At 40.4% G+C, this 21,124-nt stretch overlaps 1 protein-coding gene across 22 annotated transcripts in view; it reads left to right on the top strand.

Moving 5' to 3' along the window:
- The window catches only part of CTNND2 (catenin delta 2), a 3,553,726-nt gene that overhangs the window by 3,097,438 nt on the left and 435,164 nt on the right, over positions 1-21,124 (top strand). For 17 of the 22 annotated variants that reach the window (XM_069613767.1, XM_069613768.1, XM_069613765.1 and 14 more), the window contains one exon: positions 13,371-13,496. The exons of the other annotated variants lie outside the window; for them this stretch is intronic. In XM_069613767.1, the coding sequence (XP_069469868.1) occupies positions 13,371-13,496 (126 nt within the window). The remainder of the gene's footprint in view (positions 1-13,370; positions 13,497-21,124) is intronic. 22 annotated transcript variants of the gene reach the window in all.

The following is a 21,124-nucleotide window of genomic DNA, read 5'->3' as shown; positions in this document are numbered from 1 at the left end:
TGCTTGGTAAAGAGGGTGACAGGATTGGGATGCATACAAGACTGTTGCTGTGCAAATCCTTGCACTGCATTACTCTAATTTTGCACTGGGGAATGGTTTGTTGTCAGGCTTTGTGAGAGTTTTGTATTTGTTTTGTCTTTGCAGTGTGCATGGGCAGACCAACATCCGGAGTGACATCCAGTAAGCATTACACCACACACCCTGAATGCTTCTCTGAGAGCAATATCTACATACTAGCCTTTTACGAGTCACTATGCCATACATGTCAACATTCCAACACACATGGGAGGGGCATTTCAGCAGAGAAATCGGGAGACATATATTTCCGAGTAGGAATGCATTGGGTCTAAAATTATTTTAGGCAGTAGAAGGTGAAATAATTGGAATATTTTTCACTGAAAAATCCAGTGCCTCCCACCTAAATCGGGAGGGTTGGCACGTATGCTATCCCGTCCAGTTTAATTGTGCCACGGGTCCCAAGCTTGTGTGCAATGGTCCTTACGTCCTCTATCCTGATCATGCACTGGAGTTATTTCCACCTCTGTTGGAATTTGGCTCTGGTGTGAAAGCCATGGCTAGCAGGCTTCATCCTGCTGATGATTAGTTGGCAGACTCACCTTTCGATCTCCTCACCTACCCTGTGGGTCCCCGCAACATGGTGTAGTTACCTATGTAGGCTGACCCTCCATAAAGCATTGCTTATGCCTTTTTTCCTGTTTTAAAAAGAGATCATTGATGTCTATTTTGGGGCAGAGCTTTGTAGACGTGATATCGCAAACCCAGGTTGTGGCTGAAAGGAAAAAGTGCTCAGGCCTAGTGCTGGGCCTGTAGCTCCTAATGTGGCCTATTCTGACTGCAGCTCCTACTCAAATGCACGGCAACCCAACAGTATGTAATTTTAGCACTTTTACCTAGTTTTGCTTTGTGAAATAAAAACAAGTGTTTGTGCAGTCACACATTAAATAATATGCACCACTTGTTATGTCATTCTGCACTATGTTTACATTTGTTGAGTTATATTGCACTCAAGGCAGAACATTAGTCGATTATGTATTGGGAAAAGAGAGTGCAGCATGTTTCGGGCACCATTAAAAAGAATCTTGAAAGTGTCCGTGGGCTGCATAGGGATTTAAATCGTCTGCCTGCAATCACAGACTTCCATTGACCAAGGGGCACTACCACCAAGTAGTGGTTTTGTAGAGGTCTGATAGACAATGGGGGTTATAATGAGTAATTAAAAGAATTGGTGGTATTTGCCAAATGCTGCCAATTTTACAGGTCGTCCAATTCAAAGTTGGAATCGGCCACAAGAAGTACTGCAGCAGAGAATCATGGAAGTCAACCAGCAGTATCCCCAAACTGCCACCATAGATGGAAGTATTTAAGAACTACCACTGATTCTAAATACCAACATATTCTGAGCTGGAAATCTACCAAACTTCCACCAAAAAATGCCACCAAAGAAGGTGGTAATTATAATTGTTATTTTATAAAGTGCTTAATTCCAACGAGTGGTTTGTGAGCACGGTATCGGGATTCAAGCCTGTGCTGCACTGCGTTGTCATGCTTCCAAGACAAACGCATTGCCCCTGAGCTATATACTTCCTCCACTGATGAGATCTGCAGTAAATCCGAAAGTTTTACAATCGTCTGCACAGTCACTCCAAACATATAGCAGACATGAAATAAGTCATAACGTAGACGGGGACCTCAAATACCACAAACTCACCCTTCCGTACCCCATATAAACCTTCAGAATACATAGGCCATGTAGCATACACTCCTTTTCCGATTGTCTGAATCATTTTTGCAGGAGGAAAAAGCATGCACACAAACAGCATTTCTCCCTAGAAACCACACGTGCAACCTATACCTGGCACTTGAGTCGTAAAGGCTCATCGGAGGCTGACGTACATGGCAAGCCGACATGCATCGGAAATAAGTGCCATAACTGCAAGTGTGTGAGGGCCACGTTCAGTCTAGGAATCTAAGCCACAGGATGGACAGTGTGAGAGGACCTATGCCACACAGAGAAAAGGCTGGGGACTGAACCATGTAGCCTGGACCACACTCACCCTGATCACGCATGGACCATATTCTGACCATACTGTCACACCATGACAGGGACAGCATTACATACCCATTGAAACATATAGGGTGGTGGCAATTTACCAGCAGTAATCCTTGCTGACACGGTCCCAACCATAACTTGTTTTTTGTATTTTAATTTGTATAGTGCAAATCTAGCTTGAAAGCGACAGTCACAGTAAAAGTACTTTGGAGTTAACTGTGGTCAGTGGAAGAGGATAGTTTGTAATAAAAGGTTGGATTGCCCTGATATAGTCTGGTCAGTTGATATATATTGCATCAGGTGTGCAACCCCAATATAATACCCCCTAATTATACAGTCCAGCCCCACAGTTCTGGGCAAGATCCAAGTGGTCTAATCAAAACTATTTAAATGAAGAAATTAAGGTGAAATCAAGGCAAGGGTGCTCTCCAAATGTATGCAGGGGAAGTCTCCACAATCCTATGCAATCACAGACAGCTGATCTACAAAAACTAAAATTACCTGCCTGAATTTATCTCACTATTTCACACTCACAATCACTAATTTCCATACTCAATTCTATATACAAATTGAGTTCTGAATAACAAAAACATTGTAATTGTAACTTTGCTGTTTGTGGCCATTTGGCTTAAATGTGCTACATAGCAATCAAGATGGCAGATGAGTGATAATAATAGGATTCTTCAATACATGTAATTATGGTGCTATGGGCTGCTAGTATGTGTGTGCAATTTAGAATATGTGTCTAATAACTTGGATTAGAATGATGCAAGTTGTGGGTTAGGGGAGTCATGTTTTAGAATTAAGAATGCACAGACTGTGTTGACTCACCCACCCCATACAACCCAAGAAAATGGTTTTCAGGTTCTATTGAACAAATCTAAATACTCCTCCACTTTCCAATAACATGTGAATCTCACTTGTATTTGCATTTGTACTATTGTTATGGGAATATAAATGACTCCATTCTAACATTGGCCTACTGCATAGTTAAACACTCCTATTGAATAACAAACCCCAATTCCCAAGGGATGATAGCAAGTTCTTTACTGTTGATAAGGAAACGATTGGGGCCAACACTACTCCTAAACCCTTTACATTGTAAATCGTGTTTCTAGCCTAATTCAGTGTAGCATCCTGCAGACTCAGTCAAACCAAGTCTATTGGAATCTGTGTTTTCAGATGCACATTGACATGTGCAACTTAATATTTGGCATAATATTTCATAACGTTATGATTTTTCTTCTCATTTTATTATATGATTTATTAAAAATCGTATCAAATGCCAATTTTCTTGAAGTTATTTGACTAGAGAATGCTGAGCATGATTACCTTCTCTGTGCAATATTTATATTTGAATCATGTCCCTCATTTGAACTGTGGGCTATAGTGCCGGCACATGACTTGAGTAACCAAAAATATTTAATGGGTTCAGGAAGTGATTGATGCAAAATAGGATGACTGGATAGTTTCTTTCTACTGCATTAAACCAGTGCACATGTTGGGGTTTTACGATGATGAATGCTTCAACCTGTCAGGTTAAGTGCAATTAAAGTGCTTGAAGCTTGCAATAAAAATGAACAGATATTTACTGTCAGTTAGTAATCTCTACATAGAGCGCACATCCTATTTTCCTGGAATGTTACACTATTTTTCTAACACTCGCCCCTGGACGACTCCCAATCGGAGGAAGTCTATCGTCGGGCTACGAGTTGAAACCTAGGTCAACTTAAAGTCAGCCCACTCTTGGGCTGAACCAAGCAACAATAATAATCAAACTAACACAACAGAATCATTGCTTTTCTACCTACTGTACTGTTGCATATTATTTAAATTCACTATACTATTATACACTTTGTAAAATAATCTGACAGTAGTTGGCAAAAGAAAACATTATATGGAAAGACCCCTAATAATTGTTGATTACTTTTCCTCATTTGATGTACAGTAGCATGAGAGTGCCATTCAGAACACTTGACAACATCCTACCACTGGAATGTAATTATTTTTACATTTCTGTAACATAGTCCATGCTCTCCAGTTAACAGGATTATATTTTTGACCGATTCAGGCTTCTTCACACTTTTAGAAATGAAGCTCCATTTTAAACTGGTTCATTCTGCATCGTCTTCTGTTAAATGCTTAAAATTGACTCTTTGTGTGGAATGTACTGAAGGCTCAATGTGGTGAGTGCTATCTCGTAGGTACGCAAGTGATTACCTGCATCCCACACATGTACCCTTGTTCTGATGCCTCTCCCACTTTATCTTGAAAAAGTCTTCATTGGTCTTTGATTCTCCCTACACTGACACTGAGCCATCTGCCTCATTCTTAAAAGTAGCAGTGCAGTTTGCAGTTTTTTTACATCAGTTTTCATTAAGGGAAATAGTCTTGGGTTCCATTTACATTGACGGCCCATACTACAGCAATGGTATAGTCCTAGTAGAAGTAGGAACAAAGTGACCCCTAGGTATTCCTGAACTCCAGTAAGGTTGGAGTATTCCTAAGGAAGACCAGGATAGTGTTCCGCTAGTCTGGGGCATAGCAAGAGAAGGCCTGTCACCTGGTTTTCTCTTTGCATGCCAGTTTAGTCTCAAGCTTTCAGCTTCCCCAGATGATCCCATGAGGGTTGTGGCTAGGTAGGCTGGTGTTCAGGAAGTAGTTGCCTTATTTGCAGTGCAGGTTGTTTTGAAGGTTTTCCTAGCTGTGATAGATAGCCAGTGTAATTCTCTTATAATGGGGAAAATGTGCTAACATTTCTAAGTTCCTGTTATGAGGTGTACAGCAGCATTTTGAATGTAGCTGGAGGGCCAGGTGTGGGGCCAGGACGCTGGTGAGGGGGGGCACTCCCTCCATTAAGGTAAGAGATTATCAGTGCCTGTACCATAGTTCTGAGCTCCTCAGGTGGAGCAGGGGGTTTATCTTCCATAGGCATGCTTACTGATGATACCTGTCAGTTTGACTCCTTTTTCATATGTTGCCATGTTGCTGGAATGAGAGATTGTTGTCAATAAGGAGCCCACGTGATTTGGCACATGGGACCAACTGAAGTCTAGATCTATCAAAGTGCATGTCATTCAGCCATCCTTTGGATGGCCTCCTGTTTATATGGATGGCTTAATAGTATGAATTCCAGGTTGGTGGAATTGAGTTTCAGAAAGGTGAATGATACCTAAGCTTGGATGGAGGCGAGTCATTTCCTGCGGCATGACATGTCTTGAGTAAAATTCACTTTGAGGTATAACTGACTATTGTTAGCATATTGGTGAAGTGAGGTATTAGGGTCACTGAGAAGCAACCCGTGTGGTTCCATGTAGAGATTGAAGATCACCGGGGAGAGTGTTGATCCCTTTGGGACTCAGCAGGTTCCCAGCTTCCTTAGGATGCCCATGTCAGAGCCATATACAGGATGTGGCACATATATAAGTACAGGCATCTGTACACTGTCCCATTCAACACTACATTTGCTGCACACATTGACCCTTTACTTAGATGCACTAATGACCCCTTCGCTCAACGTACACAAAAGTAGAGCTCTCGCTATTGGCCTTCACCTTACCATATGGGAATTGTACTGTTGTGTTGATATACTTCAAAGAGAGCAAATGCAATGGCTGTAATGATGCATGCTGGAAGAAAAATATGACTGCATGGGCCTTTGCTAGGGCCATACAGACCTCTTCATATAGCAATCAACAACCCCTTAAATCCTCCTGTGCGTACTGTCTCAGAAGTTTAACCAAATGATACATGACTGGGAAATGGACTCCATGTGGAAAGCATTATTTGTCGGCATGTGTACCAATACATGAGTGCTGCCCTGACAATGCCACAAAAAGAACATTGGCTACATGGTGCCACCCAACACATAGCTTAAAGTTACAATGGCAGTGTTTGAGCAATGTACCACAAAGCCTAAGTGCGAAGACGACAGTTTGTTGTGCAGTATGGAAATGTCCATTGAAATGGATGTCTAGCACAACGTTTCTGTTTGGAGTGCCTGTATGTAGACCTCTGAACTACAAACACATCCAACACATAGCACTCCACATTACTCATGCCCCATTTTCCCACGTCTACTTCACCACACGACAAAATCCAAAAAAATAATCCCCTTCTTGGCCCAAACCCCTGTACATACATACAGTCCTAGTGGCCCATCCCACCGCCTCCCTAGCAGAACCTATAGCAGCCAAACAGTTATTTCTCACTGGTACCACAATTTGTGTATCCCTTATTCATAGCCTCCCTAGAAGAACCACCTCCCGCGGCCCTGGGAAGCCGGGCTTTGTTATATGGTATTGGTGGTTGAGAGCAAGTGTTCCGCAGAAACCACATCCGCCTCAAGGCTGGCATGCACTATATGCACTCTAAGAGACAGAATAGAATCCCCAGATCCTGGACAATGTTGTCTCCTGTCTTGCGGATGCAATCAGCCTAAATGGTAATGGGCACTGTGGTCTCGGCCTGCACGCTGCAGAGTCAGCTAAAGTACTGCTCAACTCTTTTGCCCTTGCTAACATACTTTTGCATGTTTTTACGGACTCTATTTTCCTCATGGACAAGTGTTCCTTGTTCAGCATGCTGCTGATCCATTTCTCAGATATGTCATGATATTCTCAAATTTGAAAATATGCAAATCCACTGGGGCTTGAGATGCTGGTACTCCAGAATGATCTGTCATTGGTGCTGGTTGGAGTAGACGTTCATATAAGGAAGGGTGGGGGGGGGGAGAACGACATCTTCATGAGCATCTCCCTGCTTCAGATCAGTATCAAAATCATATTGATTTTGGGACAGTTCATAGGGGTCCACGCTGTTGTCCATTTGATAGTGCCCCTTCTCTCCATCTGGCAAATTGTATTCAGGTACCTGGCCAATGGTAGTTGAAGACCTCATCTGAGATGGGAACTGCTGCATGTGCTGCAGCCTTTGAAAGTGCAGGGTGCAAGGGCAACTCACTTGCAGGTTGATTTCCAGCCAGGCAGGGAAATAAACGTGCACTTCTGGCCAGTGACCGAAGCTTCTGCAGTGGATGTAGGGAGCAATACCTCTAGTGGTATTGGTTACATTGGTGGCAGGAGCAATAGCTGTGGTGCTCAACGAGGTGGATCAAGCAGTTGCCATGGTGGTGGTGCTGCCAGGTGAAGTAGCTTTTGTCCCCTGGATGGTGACCGACGATATGGTGGAAAGCTCACTGTGTTGATGTAGCAAGGCTTGGCACCTGCTCTTCTGCTGAATTTGTCTGTGTGTCTCCTACTGGACAAGAATACAAGAGATACTCACTGAACAGAGAGAATTGGAATGTGATAGGTAAAATTGGCATTTGAGGCCCTGTGAAGAATCCTACAGATCCCTCACTGAAACCCTGCCTAAAGTTTCCTCCGAGGTGGCTAGGGAACAGCAGACACTTCCTGAGCCTGAACATGGGGGTGGTGTACTGCGGGAGGATCACCTGGGAAGAGACAGGGCCCCGGGTGGTGAGGAGATCCTGTGGGATGGGACACATTATTTGTCCTTTGAAAGAAAGTGCCTTTTTGGGTCACCAAAAAAGATGGTGGCATATTGCCATTATAGTTTTCCATTTTATTCACATCTAAGATCTATGACTAGAGGTACAGGTTCTGTTAATTCTGAGCAACCCTTGTTAACAGAAAGATATTTGAAGAATAAATACCTTCCTTACTCCCTAAGGTATAATGGAACAGGATCTAAAGAAAATGCCTTAAATAAAATGTCTCTTCCTCTGTAACAACCAATTCCGACAGTCCATTGTTTAATGAATTTAAGGACAGTAGAGCTGCCTTTAAAATTAACTCAATTGTTGGAAGAAATGGCTTAATTGAAGGGGGCTACAAGTCCAATAATCCCAGAAGTAGTGGGACGAGGATGAGGGCCAGAGAGGCATGCTGCAGCAGTAGTCAAGTAATTAAGCCTAACAGCCCACACCTGAAGGAACCTGGGAGGCATAAAAGACTCCCTCAGGTGTAGGCATTCAGAAGGAGTGGAAGGAGCTCGAAATGTGACCGGAATGCGAGTTGTAGCAGAAGCAGCAGACGGAAGAAGGCACAAGGCTGGCAAAAAAAAACAGAAGTGGGAGAACAAGAGGGATGCCGGAATGTGGAGACAGCAGATTTCACCTGCTTGTTCTGTGAGGTTGCTGTTCCCCCAAACTCTGAAGTGCAGAGGATGCACAGCAGAAGGTGTGCAGGAGAACTGTCTTTCCCCATGTGAGCATGACTGCCATGGTTGCCATGCAGCGGACATGCTGCAGGTGGAGGCGTGGAGCAGTTGTCAAGTCGTGGTTCTCAGGAGCGAGATGAGCTTCATAAATCTGTGGCCGGACCAGAGACACCCCTGTAGGGGAAGCGTGTGGGTCCCTAAGAAGCCAGAAGCAGTAGAAGTTGTGGCTAAAGTCGAGAAAGCAGTGCGACCAGCAGAGCAAGTTTTAAAGAAGCTGATGAGTGAAGCACAACCTTCTAATACCTTGCGCGGACATTGCTGGTAACAGTATCCTGCTCCCTGTTAACTCGTGTAAGAGTTAAAGTGAGATGTTGTTTGTTGAAGCCGAAATACCATGAACAATTGAAATGTAGCACTCACCTATAACGTGAAAGTAATTTTACTCATGTGAGAAGCTCACTTAAAAGACTGTTAATACATCAAGGAGTGGTCGCGTGTCACCAGTTAAGGAGAGTGAACGCTCAGAAGATCATTACCGAATACCTAATCTTGACAATGCCATTGAAATTTTTAAACCTTTTAAACTACAACAAGGAGTAGTCGCTTGTGCCTAATTGTGATTACCAAAGGAGGACTGAACTCTGTCCTTTACTTTTACACGGGAATACAATTGGATAGTAATCTTTAAACCTTGAAACCCATATCAAGAAATGGTTGTGTGTGCCTAATTGTGATTTCTAAGGAAAGACTGAATCAGATTATTCACTTTAACACGGCAGACCTTTCATTTCTAAGAAGTTAAAGTGTATAAACTATTGAAAAAGAGAACAAGCATTGCCAAGAGCCTCCCCATATTACTAGTGTAACCAGCCTTTCTCAGAAGAAAGAAGCAATATAACTGTGCTGTGAATGTAACTGTTTATTGGCCTAACATACAAGTATACAAGCATCACCTGAAGATAAGAGAGTGGCAGCAAGGCTTCTGTATAATTACTTGGACTGATAGCTGCAGAAAGTTGTAGGTAAGGTTCGGGAAGGGAAATTGGCTGCTTGTAAAGACTTTTTTGAAGTTGTCCCAACCTGCAGTGCCAGAGACTGCGGAAGTGAAAGAGAATTGAGTCTTAAAGGCACACCCAGTTTGTTATTGTGGCAGACAGAAAAGAGAGGCAAAGAGGCTGCCCCTTTTTGGAAGAGAGTTTTTCAGAGAAAGAGTGCCTTGCCTACTTGAAGCTGTTGAAGTACTTCGAAGTGTGTCTTGTCGAAGCCTGTTTAAAAGTCCAAAGCTTAGAAGCTGTGGTAGAAGTCCGAAGTACTAAATCTGTGGTGCTATATGTAAATGTCAGTAGATGCAATACTTTAGCAATTTACACATGGTGATCTCATAGTGAGTCAAGTAGAAATGAAGTTGTTGAAGCAGCAGCACTGAGAAATCATCCTGACAAATATACCATTGTGAATTCTAAAACTGTAACTAAGTTTGAACTGTGGCAAGTCTTCTTGAATAGGTGACAAAGCATCGTGACTGGGATTACCATTAGTACTATTTGGTGGAACGTGGATATTTAACCAAGGAGAAGAGATTTGCTATCATTGGAAACTAACTTTGGTTTGAAATATCAAGCACTGATTTGAGACATTTTCTTTCTTTGGTTGACCATTAACAGAACTGCCCTTGAATCACGGGGAAGGGAAATCACTCAGGACATTAGAAGGTTAGTCAGAGACTGTGAATATTGTTCATATTTTGTTGTATTGCTATATGTTTTATTTGTGTATTTGTTGTTTGGTGTGAGAGACAGTTTTCCTGTGTTTGTGTTTCTCCTTAACTTTGGGTTGTGCAGGGAAATCCTCAGCAGAGTAGGTATAGTGCAGTATTCTAAACATAGTTCTTTAAGAGTAAAATAGCATGTGTTGATAAATCTTCAAACAGTTGTGTGCCTCGCCTTACTGATCCCTCACAGGTCCATAGATATGCCCTGTATCCGTGATGCAAGAGACTAACTGTTCTTTCACACCACAAGGTGATAGAGCCAGACAATCATGTGGCTCTCTCTGGGTTATTGGGGATGATCATTCATTTTATGGTGGTCTACCTTGCAGATGTGAAGTCGTGTAAACCCCACAGCCTCTTCTACTGACTGATGTCTTGCCTTATGGCTGCTGAATCAGGCACCTGCAGTGATTGGCTTTGTCTGGCTATGTTGACTGGACACATTTTCCTTCTGGGAGCTCTTGGTGGGCAAGTTGCATTACCTCTCTGTCAGGCAGGCTGATTTGTGGTTGTTTCTGATTTTGCAGAATGGCCATGGGACAAGTAATATGATGCACCGCTTTTTCCTGCACCCAGTTATTACTTGACCTTTCTCCCTCTAGATATCTTGACTTGAAGGTATTGGCACACGTCATGGCAGGCCACATGCCACATTTGTGTTTCAGTGGTGCTGATGTCACACTGTCCTATACATGTGGCATGTGGGCTGAAGTTACATCTGCCTGTTAGATGGCCAACTTGAATTTGGCACAGATTTCATAGATCTATGTGAACAGTTGGGTATATGCTCCTTCAGGCCAGCAGACTTTCACACTACATTGTTCCTAGATCTTTATTTCTCAACCACATTTCACATTGCTTCCCTATCCAGGGTGCTCACAGCTGGTGCCTAATAATTCACCAATAAATAAATGTACTTTTACACTACAGTGCCACAGACTGTACTACATTGTGTTGGGTGAAATCCTTGCACTGTGTGACGTGCTACATTGCTTGTGCCGATAGATATTTTAAGTGGGGTTCCTGTAGGCCTCTCTTGTTCTGGACTGTTGAATGAGTCCTAAAATGTCATTTCTGCACAGGCACGTTTGGCACAAAGTTCTTTGTATTGCTATATGATATGGTTGTCAACAGGGGATGATATGCGATGCCTTTAGGCTTCCATCTCCGCTGTGCCAAAATCCAATATCCTGTCAACCATCTAGAATACACACTACTGGTTTTGCTGCGTTTTTCCAGGTGCTGGAGTACTGTTCTGATGGCAGGCACTCAAAGACAGCATCAATCAGGTACATACTGCAAACTACATTTATGAAGTGTGTGTACTCACCAAGAGTTGTGAGGGTTCTGCACTTCCATCATTTTGATGCCCAAGGTGGCTATTGCTTCCAGGTTCCTGGCCCCCTAATCATCCCAAAGTCTCATGGCCTGGTGGCTCCAGAGAGCATCTTCTACTCACCATGGACTCCATCTGGTGCTTTTGAAATAAGGGGCAGGATCAGCAGCCATTGCAGTCATATTTGTTTTCTTTTCCTGAAGGTGTTTTTTTGGCATTGGGTCCCACACTGGTGGACTAGACAACTGAGTTCTGCTTTTGAGAATTGTATTTTTCAGGTTCTGGATCCCTTCCAGATGCTGCAGTGCCACTTTTACCACTCATTAGCTTTCATTGGCTCTCTCCCCATCGGGATGGAGATGGATTGTACTTCCAGAAATGACAACCAAAGCAGATGTTGTCATTGTTACAGCAGAAACAGACTTCTTCCAGAAATCTATCAAGAGAAACTTTTTTTCAAGAAGTATGTCGGCTATTACCGTTTTAATTTGGGTTTCCTTGGTTGGTAGTAGTATGTTAAACAGTATCACCACCAAGTTAGCGATCAACTCATAATTCTGTCACCAGACTGCTTTTTCCTCCAACAGAGGATTGCTGTTGTGTAATGCTGTCATACTTTGGATGACTGTGGCTGGTAGTAGCATGGTTTGATGGCTGCAGTCACCTGGTAATAAAACCGAGATCAGAGTTTCACCTGGCTCATGGTTTCATATCTTTGTTTTCTTTTTATGGCACTCTCTCCAAAGAATGTGTTGAAGGGTAAAGTGTTTCTTTGTTGTTTTAGATGATATTTAGGTCCTACAAAAATAGTCTTGCACCATTTGAGGTCGAGGCTGAAGTCCACATCCAATATTTGATGACCTTGAGGCCGATAGACACTATACCAAAGTAATCCTTTTGGGCAGGACAATAAGTGTGTTGGAGGTGTGTTGGAAGATATATGATTTGTAGGTGGAGAGCATATTAGGTCCATGAGTTTTAATGTGTACTTTGTACAGTACATGTGAGGGATGAGCTTGGTATAGGATTTGACATCTTACTGTGCTGGTAAAAGAGGTTTCCTATTCTTAATCTACGAGAAGGGAATGCTCTGAACTGTGGTAAGGGAGAATGTGAAGATGTTGGGCATAGTTAAAGGTGATGGAGTAGCTTGTCATGCCCACTATGTCATAGACTGTAACAAGGTCTAGAGGTACAAGCATATTCATGAAGCCGTGGTTCCTGATGCAGTGGGAAAAACATGGCAGGGGTAATCTTCCGTGGCACAAAGTGTATTTCAAAGGAGCCTTTTAGTGTAATCCAAATTCCGACGTCAGAGCTCCAAGACGGTAATCAAATATATTTGCTAAATTATTAAGGTAAGGATAAGATCTTTTTAGGGCAAGGAACTTATTCTTGATGAAAATGTGAGTTTGCGCTACATATTTTATGGAGAAACAGCATAGCTTTTTTTAGAAATGGCTCTTTTGAGTTTTTAATGTGCATGCAGAAGTAGTATATACTTTGAATAACGTATGAATCTCTGACAGCATCACTCACTCCCTTCACATTTGAAGGCTGTCCTCCTTCAAAGAGGAGATGTCCTTCAGCACAGAGCTGCCACACATTAGCAAGAGAACATTTCTGACAGGCATTTAATGAAGCGACAATCGTTTCGAGATGGCCGTGTGTGTCATTGGCCTAGCAACATTTGTATACCCGAAGTGCAACTCCAAATGATGTGTCACCAAAATAAACTTGTCTTACTTAACAGTGGTTAGTGTGATATTACCAAACCTTGTGAAAAGTGCAAACGTTACAGGTAAAATGAACGTTGTTAGTCCTATTTTTGTCACATAAGATGTTTGAAGAAGAATATGTATTTTTTTAAAGGGTAAAATACCAGCATACTACATATGAATTTAAGCAGAATCAATATTCTATGGAGTTATTTTCTAGTTTTTATTTTGATAAATGTACAGTAGCTGATGACATAATTGATTACTGACTGATTGATTGATTTATGGCAGCGGGAGGTCTCAGACATCAGAGGGGCAGAGGACAGAGGAGTGTCACCCACCCAACATTGTGGGACATGGCAAGGTCAAAATTCCCTCACCCAGGGCCAAGACACCAGAACCTATTCCCCGACCCAGGTATTTAGGCTCTGAACTGACGAGTGTTTATTGTTTGTAATTCATAAATGCATTAGTTAATTATGTAGACAGAAAAAAATGGATTGTTCCTGTTCATTCATTGTTGCATTACTGTGCATGTAAAGAAGAAAGGACGTTGTAAGATGAGACAGCAAGTCTTGAGAGCACATTTTCTTCATCTACAAATTCTCATTGCAAGTCACCTCCATTTATTAGTTCCATGCTTTCAGATAATGCACACATGTTCTTTTTGAGTGCTTCATGATATGGCAAAGATTAGATCTGTCTTTTATCAAATACAACAATGCACATTAGTATACACACACACCAATGCACATTAGTATACACACACACAGACTCAACACAGTTAAACAACATTGAAATACCGAAATGTTAGATGCTATGAGATATTTTGTATATTTGAAGAATATAGTTTCTTGTTAGCAGAAACAGAGAATGTAATTTTTCTGTTAAATTGCACTTTTAAAGCTAATTATTTGGACAGCAGGGGAACCAAGTTTATTAACGGGTCTACTACTTATGCAAATGTTTAAAACGTTGTGAAATATAATTTCAAAATTTCAAGTGGCATTGTCAATTGGCATTTTATGCACTCACGTTTTGACAACTAACTGTAAAAGTAATGTAAATATAGCTTATTGCTGCCAAAAGTGTCAACATTACCAAAAATGTGTATGGTGGTGTCTGTCAAAACTGAACCATGAACAGGATTAAGAAGTGACTGGATCACATTTCTGTGTGTGCTTAGAGAACGAAATACACACTTTAATATTTCTAGAGTATGTGTATAGAACATGCTGTGACTGCAAATGTACCTTTAATGGTAAAGGCGAGTAGCCTAGAGACCAAATGGGTAGATAGAGTGAATTAATATGTAGGGGTAGACTTGATAAGAAGTGTGGGATCTAAAGCAAACACTGTGTGCCCGAGTTGGTAAAAGTCACAAACTCTTGTCTTCTGTCTCTGAATATTTGACTTGATGAATTTTTAGAAGCCAGGCTACACAGTAGCAAAAACGGCTAGCCATTGAGGCAAATTGCTCCTTCCAGTTATCTCAGTGTACCTCTCCGACTTATTTTCTCTTTCAGAATCACATACCATACTATATGCAATTAGAATAGACAATGTGACACCTTTACGTACATTGGAGTAATGTAATGCAGACAAGGAGCCAATGCAACCTCCTCAGAATGTATGCTACCTCAATGAAGAAAGGGTTCTTCGAGACATTGCTTTTGCAAGGAGTGTTTTGGCCTTAACACTGCACAGCAGGAAGAGATGCTAGACACCTCTTCAGACACGGAGGAGTCCAAGATAAGACCATTTCACTGGTGTGCCAAGACACATTTGCATTGTCAGAGGGATTGCTGCCCATACCAACCTCTCATTTATCCTGTGGCAGCCTTCCCCCTGGCAGTCCACTGTCTTTGGCTTCTAGAGGTGTCACGCATTGAGTCCAAATCAAAACTGTACCAAAAGCCTAAACTGTCTGCATTTGGAAAAACAAAAACCATACACGGATGCCTTATCTTGCTCCTCTTCAAACGGCTGTCAACATTCCACATTCAGACCCTAACCTAAAGAAAAGGTGGTCAGGTTCGGGTGTCAGTAGAAATTGAACTGTTGGTCAATTTCCTTCATGTGTGTTATATGTCATGATTCCAAAATAATCCCTATTGTGAAAGTACTTTAAATTGTACTTCTTTGCAGCAACTTTGAGAAGACCGGCTACAGATATTAGGTTCCCCAAAAGCTACCTGTGCTAACCCACGCCCCTCCATCGTGCCATAACACATGTTGATAGTGAGTATGTGTTTTATTTCCTAGAAGATGAAAATAGAATAAGCCATTTAAGCCAAGTCACAGAGGCCAGAGCGCCACCCAGTAGCCACTAGTACCCCAGGGGAAGTAGGCCTCTAGTTCAGATCCACATGAGCGAACCATGGCGGGTATGCAAATTAGGCCAAACGCAACCCTGAGCTCCCAAAATGTTTTTATATTACAGGGCAAAATATTCATTAATGAATAGCCAGAAAGTATGGTACTTGATCTTATAGTTCCACTTAAGACCAGGAAGGGATATCCTTTGTCCTCACCAGAGGTAGTGTATCAATGATTGTTTAAGTTTACTTTTACTACATCACATTATATCATTTCTAGGCACAGTGCTGGCCCACACTGCACAGTGTACAACACTCTGATATTCCCTTTTTGTGAGGAAATATTGAACATGCTATTAGGCTTATGGTGCTACCACATAATAGTGTGATTAATTAATATGTACGAATATGCAACATCAAGTGAAGTGCAGTCCCATTCACAGCAATGGGAGTTCATGCAGTGGGTGTAGTGTTTAAATAATGTAATATCACATTAAATACAGAAAGAGTTTCTTGTACTCTAATGGTAAAAAATGCACTGGGTATAATCCTTTAAGGAGAGGTCTGTATATGGAAAAGGGGCCAGCTTTTTCTATGCTTTCAGTTGCAATTAGGAATGAATTGCATCTTCCAGCATGAGTCTTACATGCAAGGGAACATTCCCCAAAACCTAGGCCCAATGTGGGGGGCTAGTCAAGGTTATCTTCTTTGTGTTAAGTGGGACATCTTCTGACCACCTCCCGTTCAGAAACAGTGCGTGTAAACTTCATAAAGAAGTAAAAGACTTACACACATATACAATGTGAAAGGACAATCTAACTTTGCATCCATTACATGCTTACATCTATCCTAATCCAACAAGATAGCAGTTGTGGCTTTTGTATTGGCATTGCAGAGATTTTTGCCAGATATTCTCCATTTGCTGGCTAGTGAAATCTACCTAGGCACTACAAATGTACTATCATAATCTCCTAAAAGATAATGTATTGTTATCATATACCAGCTATTTCCATCAAAGGTCCAGTTCTTCACACCTTTACCAAGGGTTCTAATACTGCTGCTGCTACTACTACTAATGATATTATAATAGTAATTCAAGTGGTTTATAGACCCTAATATGGCTGGGGATTCATTTTCAGAGTGCTTAGCAACACATGTTAGTAATCACCTTTTGTATTACCCACCTTCGTCTCTCTGGCTCTGTCCTTTGCTGGTGCACCTCCTACCTTTCTAAGCGCTCTTTCTCGGTCTCTTGGGCCGGCTCTACTTCTGTCACCCACACTCTCCAATTTGGTGTCCCACAGGGTTCTGTGCTTGGCCCTCCCCTTTTCGCTTTATGCATTCCCACTCTCCCAACTCATAGCTTCCTTCATTCTTCCCCCCACTTCTATGCTGATGACATCCAACTATTCTTTTCTTTCTCCTCTGTCTCTGACTCTATTCAGAATAATGTCTCTGCTTGCCTCTCTGCCATCAAACAGTGGATGCACACCCATTTCTCCATCAAAACCCAGCTAAAACTGAACACTTCTTTCCTGCTCCCACTCATCCTCTATGTTTACTGATTTTCATCAAAAGTTTTATGAATACAACAGTAAATACATGAGAAAATATATTAATGGAGCAAACAAAACAAAATAAGTGAAGTTCTTGCATTGCTTATACTTTAAAATGTCTTCTATATGATCTAAAATGTAATAACGACAATAGTGTAACTAATGACATCCACTATATGAATTCGGACAAACGGGGGTGGGGGGGCGGTCAAACAAGGCATACGCAAACAATTAAGGAAAGAGAAAGGAAAGAGACAGGAATGGGGGGTACGATTATGTATAAAGGATGAAGAATTATCGTCCGGTAGGTATTCAATGCTTTCAATTTGTTATAAAATGTAGCTAACGTCTTAGATGATAGAGCATACATTTTTGTTCGATTCTGTGGAAGGAACAAACAGAATTCCACCATAGGTTATATGACCATTTCTGTACACCTTTCCAGCTGGAAGCAATGAGGTGAAAAGCAACATAAACCAAAGATTTAAATAGTTCAGGTGAGCAAATAGAGGACATGAAAGGATTCACTAATACACCAATCATAACATTGCATAATGATAAGGATTTTGGAAAAGAAAGCATATCTCTAAATTTCTGTCCAGAAGGAAAAGACATATTTACAGCTAACAAGTGAGTGAATACAGTCTGTGGCAGGAGGCTGACAAGATTGACATAAACTGCGATTTCAGTTAATATTTTAGTAACCTGATGGGGTGCAATATAAAAAAATGTGATTGTGCGAGATTTGTGGCAGCAGAGGTGGAAAAGCATTGTTCCCAAACTTTAATCTAGATCTCTTGGGACATGTGTGGATCCCAATCAGAGTCCCATAATACAGTAACTTTAGAAATAGTGTCATTGGGTGGGTTAAGAACGGAGTAAAGTTTTGAGGCTTTATTAAAGTGAGAGCATGAAATGGACTCGATATATTTTGAAGGAGCATTTTGGGAAAAATGGGGGATGGCTTTGGTAATTAACTTTGTAAGTATAGTATAGGTTTTGAGATCTGATTCATTCAGATTACATTGGGTGGAGAGTTCATGAAAAGGTATGGGAAAGTTATTATTGAATAGATGTGTAACTAGAAAGATTCCTGCACAGTATCATTTATGTAAGATATCGTGTTTAGGTCTAAACAGGAAGGATTTATTAAACCATAAGAAGGCACTAGTGGAATCTTTCGTAGTAGGAGAGGAAACAATTAAGCAACTCCATGCCTGTTTGGAAGAATACAGTAGTGGGTGTTTTTAATATAGGCCATGAGGAGGTTCTGAGAAAGTGTGAAAAGGGTAGATGTGCTATGAGTTTTGATTCTAATATGATCCAAGAAGGGGCATTAATCAGTTTGGGTTGATAGGATTAAAATGGAGTGAGTTGCAGCAGTAAAAAGGATTTCTGATGCTTTCGAAAATCTGGGAATTTAACTCCAACAGAGATTTTACAGGTTTTTAGTTTATTTAAAGCTATTTTGGGGTTTTATTTTTCCAAAGAAAATTGGATAAGAGTTTATCATTTTTTAAAAAGAAGTAGCTTGGTAATAATATCGGGTTCATAGAAAGATAGTAAAGGATGATAGGTCCAAGAGTCATTTTAATGGAGTCTAAATGGCCCCAGAAAGAAGCGTATAACACATTTTATCCACAATTTCATTCTGAATTAAATTTAAAGTAGAAGCAATATCTTTAGCAATAAAGATAACTAAGTATATAATAGAACACTACTTCATACCATAACTAGAAATATTGAATCAGACAAAAAAAATTATTAAGGGGTAAGATTTATGATTTATCGAAATTTACTTTGTATCCTGAGACATTAGAGAATTGATCAATGGTAGACAATAGTGCAGGAATAGAAGTAGACAGGTCAGAAAGGTAGAGTAGGATATCATCTGCATAAGCAGAGCATTCAATAGAAACATCTTTCATGACAATACCTTTGATGCTATTTTTAACTGAAATAATTTGAAGAAGAGCTTCTAAAGCTAAAATAAAAAGAAGTGGGGATAACGGATGGCCTTCTCTGGTGCCATGGAATATGGGAAAAGATTCAGAAAAGGCATTATTCATAATAATTCTGTTGGAGGGTGTAAAATATAAGAGGAAGATGAGTTTGGAAAAGGTAGGGCTAAACCCATGTCATGTAAGTGGTTCAAATAGGAAGGGCCACAAGACTCTGTCAAATCCTTTCTCTTCATCTAATGTGAGGAGGATGAGAGTCAGAAGTATTTTGTGCATGTGAAAGGGTATTAGAAAGGATTTTAGTACTGGATGAAGCATATCTTCTTTTGATGAGACCAGTTTAATTTATGCATTATACTATCGAGTCGATTAGCAGCTACTTTGGACAACATTTTTGAGTCAGAATTAATAAGTGAGATGGGGCAATACCTTTTGACAAACAAAAGGTCTTTGTCGGGTTTGGTGAATAAAATCAGTAGGGCTTCCCCCAAAAGATCCAGTGTTAGATCCTAAAGCAAAGAAATGGTTAAAAAGTTGAAGGAGTTTAGGAGAGAGTGAGGTAGAATAGCAACTGAAACAATCAACTGGGAATCCATCAGATCCCAAACCTTGCCAATTTTAAGATCTAAAATGGCTTTTTAAATTTCCTGTAACAAAATGGGGACATCTAAGAAGGAGAGATCCCCTGGGTGATCGATGATTTTCTTGTTTGAGCGTAGAAAGTTAAAAATATTATCATTGAGAATGGTTTGGTCAGTCGAATATATTTGAGAATAAAGCTTGAAGAATGCATCATTAGTTTGTTGCAAACTGGTAACTTTAATTAATACCTTGATGGTTAACAATAGATGTAATAATAGTTTTTTCTTTCCTCCTTTAAATATAGGCAGCAAAATATTTACCAGATTTATTGGATTCTCATTAGAACTTTGATTTAGATCTCAACAACGACGAGCAACCTCTGTCTTATATTTGCTAAATTCTTTGCGTTTTTAAAGGAGGGATTTAAGAGTCTTCAGTGGGGTTGTTAAAATAAGCTTTTTATAAAGATTTAATAGAGCGAAGCAGTTCTTGAGAATAGTGTTCATTTTGTTTCTTCTTAAAAGTAGTCAGTTGTATAATCAAACCACGTAAAGTGGCCTTAAAAGCATCCCAGTTATTATGAATAGAGGTGTCTAGAGGATTGTTAAAGGTGAAAAATTCAGTGAAAAAAGTATTTATTTGTTGAATTAAATCAGGATCCTTTAGTAAGAAAAAGTTAAATCTCCATCGGGAAGCAAGGGTAAATTGAGGTTCCCATTCCAAGACCGTAAGGACTGGGGCATAGTTTGAAATGATGATAGGACTAGTTTCGGAGTGAAGTATACTAGAAGTGAGTGAGGAATTAATAAATATATGCTCTAGTCTAGATAACGATTTGCGAGGTGTGGAGAAAGAAGTCATTCTTTGACATTTGGGTGACAAAAACGGCAAGTATCAACAAGGGTAAGGTCTTCTATAACAGTTATGAATTGTTAATGGGATTTTAAACTTATGAATTTAGTTTCTGATTTCCAGTCTAAGGTGGAATCAGAAATTTGATTACAATCTCCGCAAATAATAAGTTGATCATAATTTTTGTTAAAAAGATTTTGTTTTAAAAAAGGATGGGTCTGGAACATTAGGTAGCTAACGTTTACACAACAGTTATAATCATTAAACATCAACTGGTAATTTAGACACATTAAGTATTTAATAAAGACATAAACATTTTTTCTAAATCATCAAAATTCACTTTTCATTAAAATTCACTTGGTAAAACACTATAAAAATGTGACAAACCATGACCATATAGGTAAAACTACAATCAATGTAAATCCAATCAATATTATTCCAGAGGACCTCGAGTTGATAACCTCTGTTCTAGTATTGTCCTTATCTAGGTTGTTAAAGTCTATCAATGGTTGTATAGTTAGCCAACTTTTTGATATTGGCATCAATTATAGACCAACTCCCAGAGTGGTCATGTTGTTCATCAATCAATTGAAAGGTAGTTTTCTTATAAATGAGGATACTGACTCCTTCCTTTTCCCAACAGCTGGTGCAAAAAATGCATATTTTTTTACCCATAGTGTAGCCAACGTATTGCTTTCTTCAATGAGTTCTAAGTGAGTTTCTTGAATGCACCAATGTCAGGATTGCTTTTCCTCAGATGATTAACAATTCTAGTC

Source organism: Ambystoma mexicanum, chromosome 5p, assembly GCF_040938575.1.
Source record: "Ambystoma mexicanum isolate Mex_15411 chromosome 5p, UKY_AmexF1_1, whole genome shotgun sequence".
NCBI lineage: Eukaryota > Metazoa > Chordata > Amphibia > Caudata > Ambystomatidae > Ambystoma > Ambystoma mexicanum.
Note: the sequence above shows the minus strand (reverse complement) of the source record. Positions and strands in the feature narration are given on the sequence as shown.